This window comes from Panthera onca, chromosome A3 (assembly GCF_046562875.1).
Source record: "Panthera onca isolate mPanOnc1 chromosome A3, mPanOnc1 haplotype 2, whole genome shotgun sequence".
Taxonomy (NCBI): Eukaryota; Metazoa; Chordata; class Mammalia; order Carnivora; family Felidae; genus Panthera; species Panthera onca.
The window spans coordinates 45722764-45727885 of NC_138341.1; the positions used below are offsets into that span (position 1 = coordinate 45722764).

The following is a 5122-nucleotide window of genomic DNA, read 5'->3' on the forward strand; positions in this document are numbered from 1 at the left end:
TTAGACATATGGAAAAAAATTGAAAGAATATTATAATACCATTACACCTTACACTTAGATTTGGTAATGTTACCATATTGTAATATATTTGCTTTATTTATCATTCCTTGACCTCTTCCCCACCCCACACACAGACATTTTCTTGAATAATTTGAAAATAAGTTGTGGATATCATGACATTTCACCTATAAATACTTCACTATAAATATCAGAAGTATAAGGAAATCTACTGACTATAATACCATTATCACAAGAAAGAGAATTTAAAATTCTAGGATTATCAAATATCAGTCCATATTCACATTTCACAGTTGTCCCTGAAATGACTTACTTTATTAATCAAGATCCAATTAAAATTTACGCACTCAATCAGGTTGCTATATCTCTTTAGGTTCTTTTAATTTAAAATGGATTCTTTGTGGGGCGCCTGGGTGGCTCAGTCGGTTAGGTATCAGACTTTGGCTCAGGTCATGATCTCACGGTCTGTGAGTTTGAGCCCCGCGTCGGCCTCAGTGCTGACATCTCAGAGCCTGGAGCCTGCTTCTGATTGTGTGTCTCCCTCTCTCTGTGCCCCTCCCCAACTCATGCTCTGTTGCTCTCTGCCTCAGAAATAAATAAACATTAAAAAAATTTTTTTAATGGATTTTTTGCTCCATTACACTGAATTTTTCAAGAATTCAGGACCACAGTCCATTCCAGATTTGTTAATTGTCATTATTAACTTCTCCTCAAGTAATTCTTTTAATGTAGCAAGATTAATTTCCCAATCGTCTTAACTATCATATTTTCATGATATACTATTTTTATACTTTTAAACTTCAATTTCCACTGAGCTCTTACTGTTAGTCATAGGATTGCATTTACATATTTTTGTATATGTTTGTAAAGTAATAATTTTTTCCCTTTTTAACAAAAGAATCTGTTGGCTATATTTCTTATTAGATCATTTGTGGGATCCACTGAGTTTGGATTCTGAGGAGATGAATCAATGATGAACTTAACTGCATGACCTCATCACAAAGCTCTACCATAGACACCTACACACAAGCTTGCCTATAAAAATATAGTATAAAAAAGGGTTTGTAGAAACTCCTAGCCTAACTTTGTCTAGGACTGGCCCAAACGCCCCTGAAACACATCGTATGAGCCACATGTTTTTCACTGCGGCAAAATTGCCAACTCAGAAAGTAAACCTGTCTGAGGAACTTTTCTCAGTACCCCACAGGAAGCTGGCCCCCCTCCCAGTAAGAATGTAACAGAAATAAATGTCTTTTCATCTAAAGCCAAATGATAGCCTTGCAAGGGAGGTTGTTAGCAGCCCAAGGCAGTGAGCATCTTGATGCCACACCTCTAACTTACCGGCAAGGTAGGACGATATCTACAATTTCAACCAATTCCTGCTCTGACCCTTCTTTAAGCCTCATGCTTTCTTCCTTTGGCTCTTCATCTTACTCTAGTCCTCCTTATGCTTTAATTTCCATTTCTTCTTAATCTATAACATTATGAGTATCCATCAGGTAAGCTCCATCGCTCAGGAGACTGGCAAGACAAGTTTAATCATCTCATTTTCCTTAATATCGTGGGTTACCTATTGAGTCATCAGATGATTCTGAATTTTCATTAAAATTCGCTGCCATGTTTAAGAGGAAACCCTGAAATACCATCTGTCCTATTAGTTTCAGTTCCTTCTATGCCCTCACCTGTAATTCCCATACTCATCTCCACTTATCATGAAATTATAATTAATTATATTAATTATATTATACAAAATAGAAAGAAATACATATGTATGCCAAAGGGAGTCCTTGAGATATCCACCAGAAGAACGACTCCATTTTCCAGTGCCACAATTTGTGTAACCAGTCCATAACAAGGAAGAGACAGGGAAAGACCAAATGTCACTTATTACTGGGAAAAGTGCTGGCCTGCTAACTGGAAAGAGGAAGTATCTGTAGCAATTCCCAGGCTTTGCTGGGAAGAGACTCCTCCATGTGGTGGCAATTTCCTTGAACAAATAGAAGCCCCTCCCATGACCCCTGTCCCCTCCACATTCCTGTAATTCATTTGAGTGCCCCTCCTTCTAATTTTCTTATAAAAGCACAGTCTTCTCTGACAAGACAAACCACTGCAAATCCCTGCAAGACAGGTGAGTGGAAGCTGACAGAAGATGAGACCATGGCAAGGGCTATACTGTACATATTTGGGGGAAGATACAGGAGGATCTCTGTCAGATACAGGAGCTCTGAGACTCAGCACAGACAGGCTTGGGAGGTCTCATGGGGTAGGAGCATGTACAGATTTTCTAGTTCTTTCCAGAGCTATACAAGGGGATGGATGTCACTAAGATGAACTTATTCCTAGGGGACTAACAAAGGAAAGACAAGGATCTCTGTATGTCCTCTCTCTGATCACACTTCTCTTAGTGAAATCTGATTGCTTCCTCAGGTCACAGACATGATGCGGCCTCACACGGACCTCCCCAGCATGTCCTGGATGCTGTTCTCCTGCCTGATGCTCCTGTCTCAGGTCCAAGGTGAGATTTCTCTGCCTCTAACACTGGGTCCTTGCGAATGCTCGGGGCCAAGAGGAGAAGGAAGACTCTTGTGGTACTGGTGACATATATCCCCACACCATGAAATGGCCTGTAACTCGTCCATCACCACACCATCCTTCAGGGTAACCAGGGGTGGCAGGCATCACAGTGGTCCACTAGCACCGCAAGGAGGTCCTTTGCTTCTTGTCAGTGCACTCTCATTTATGTTGGTAGGCGAAAGAGGAAAGTGTGAAGGGACAGAAATAAAATAAGGGGAAGGAAAATGAGGACCCAGGGCAAGAATGTGTATCCTAGAGCGGGGAAGGGTTGGACTGTGAATGGGAAAGATGAAAAGAAAGGAGAGGTTTCCTCATTTCGTGGGGCTGGTTCAAGAACAAGAAATCCTGAAAGTGTTGGCAGTGGTGAGAGGCAGTCAGGACTTTGGCATCACTTCCCAAAGCACTGACCCCATAGATGTTCCTCTAGGTCACCTCCCACCCTGATCCCCAGTCTCCTATTCACCTCTTCTCTCTCTTTTGTGTCCTTCCATCCTAGGAGAAGACTCGCCAAAGGAAGTGCCCACTCCACGGACCAGGTGTCCCAAAGGCTCCAAGGCCTATGCCTCCCACTGCTATGCCTTGTTTATGACACCAAAATCCTGGATGAACGCAGATGTGAGTACTTGGATTTGCAGGTCGGGGTTTTAAGGGCAAGTACACTAGAGACCTGGTGGTGGTGGGGGTTCCATTCTCCAGAGTTCCTTGGGGGTGACGGTGAGCATCCTCATCTTTTGCATGTATACCTCTTCTCCCCTACCCCTGCACTGCCCGTCTCCCAGTGATGTCTCAGGCCTCCCCTGAGTCTCTCCCTTCCCCACACAGATGGCCTGCCAGAAGAGACCCTCGGGACACCTTGTGTCTGTGCTCAGTGGGGCTGAGGCATCCTTTGTGGCCTCCCTAGTACAGAACAGTGCAAACACTTACTCAAACATCTGGATGGGGCTCCATGATCCCACAGAGGTATGAATACATCTTCTCTCTATAACCTCTCAAGCTGCTATTGCCACCCGAGCCCACTCCCTGTCCCCTGTGTCTGCCCAGTAAATGCCCTAGAGAGCCTTGGAGCTCAGAGATACAGGAGGATATTAGGGGAAAAGGGAGGACCTTGTGGCCAGCTGAACAGCTGAGTTCTGTGGAAGTCTCTTGCCTCTGCTGAAGTTAATCTGCTTCTTAATTTGCACGTGAGGCCATGTAATTCAGTTCTCTGAGCTTCACAGAGTCTACACATATTGTGCAGAGTGATTCCTAAATGAAGAGACGATCCATTTTTGCTCTATGGAACAGACACTGTCTTTGAGGTTCAGAAGCTAATCACATATGCATCACTCGTTGCTGTTCAGTCAGTGACAGGTTACTCTGAATGGGTCTATTGGTCTTTGTGTTCATGGGCTTCAGGATTTGTCAATAAGAGCAAGGAGTTAGGAGGAGTCTCCCAGAGGAGAGCTTTGGCTCCCAGGCAGCATCTAGAGGAGCAGACCAAATTCCATGATGCTGGGGAGGGGTTCCTGCAAGGAGCCCTTTAATGGCCATTCAACCTCACTAGACTCCATCCTCTCTAGGGCTATGAGCCCAATGCAGGTGGATGGGAGTGGAGTAGCACGGATGTGCTGAATTACCTTGCCTGGGAGAGACACCCCTCCACTAACCCAAACCCCGGCTACTGTGGGAGTCTGTCAGCAAGCACAGGTAAGTAACAGAGGAGCTCCTTTCTGCCAGACCTCTCCATCCTCTTTTTCCCTATTTCTCAGTGTGACCGTCAGAGAATCCCCTTGAGCAAGAAAATGTAGGGTTGGTTTATCTTCTCCCACCCCTTCTCATCTCTCCTTTCTTTGAGTCCCATTCCCCTGGAGTAGGACACTGCTGAGGATGAGGGAGAGGCTGTGAATCCTACGCCAGAATCTGGGCTGCCTGTACCTTGGGTTCATGGGCTCCACCAGCCACATCTACCTGAGCTCCTCTGCCTCTCTAGGATATCTGAAATGGAGAGATTATAACTGCGGTGCGATGCTACCTTATATCTGCAAGTTCAAGGACTAGGTCTGGTGGGACGTCAGGAGCCTGAGTTTTGCACGCAGCTCATCGTGGACACAGGACCAAGTGTGACAACCCACCCTAGAAGGGGACAGCCTCCCATGCCTTCAAACTTGACCACCTTATTTGACCTTCCCTTCTCTTCAGCCTCATTTCAAACTCTTCTGTATCTTCTATAACTTGAGTTTCAACAGGCAGAATAAAAAATAAGAAATTTGGTCTGCAATTGCCTCTTTTGTGTGCTTTAGTCTCATAGAAAAACTCTGAAATGGTTCAGGGAGGAGTCTTTGTAGATTTCTCTTTGCCCAATTTCACCCTTGTTCCTAGATAAATAACTAAATATGCATCTGTAGCAGCACATTTGTGTTTCAGCATTGCTCATGTAGGATTTGGATTGTGCTCACTGCTCTCCCACACAGTCTCTTGCCCACGAAGTCCCCCCAGGCCAGGTCTCTGATAGTATGACACATCAGTCTAGAGGTTCAGACAATGTTTAGGA

General features: G+C 44.7%; 1 protein-coding gene across 1 annotated transcript; it reads left to right on the top strand.

The window, feature by feature from the left end:
- The first annotated feature begins 2115 nt into the window (after positions 1 to 2115).
- LOC132675581 (lithostathine-like) lies at positions 2116 to 4854 on the top strand. Its single transcript, XM_078444648.2, has 6 exons — positions 2116 to 2146; positions 2446 to 2533; positions 3089 to 3207; positions 3415 to 3552; positions 4152 to 4278; positions 4562 to 4854. Exons 2-6 carry the CDS (start codon positions 2455 to 2457, stop codon positions 4627 to 4629), a joined length of 531 nt encoding a protein of 176 aa, XP_078300774.1. The 5' UTR covers positions 2116 to 2146; positions 2446 to 2454; the 3' UTR covers positions 4630 to 4854.
- The last annotated feature ends 268 nt before the right edge of the window (positions 4855 to 5122 follow it).

Coding starts and splice junctions, on each gene's coding strand:
- LOC132675581 (XM_078444648.2), top strand. CDS start 2,455: ATGATGCGGCCTCACACGGACCTCCCCAGCATGTCCTGGATGCTGTTC. Junction 2,534..3,088: donor GCTCCTGTCTCAGGTCCAAG/GTGAGATTTCTC, acceptor CTTCCATCCTAG/GAGAAGACTCGCCAAAGGAA. Junction 4,279..4,561: donor GAGTCTGTCAGCAAGCACAG/GTAAGTAACAGA, acceptor CTGCCTCTCTAG/GATATCTGAAATGGAGAGAT.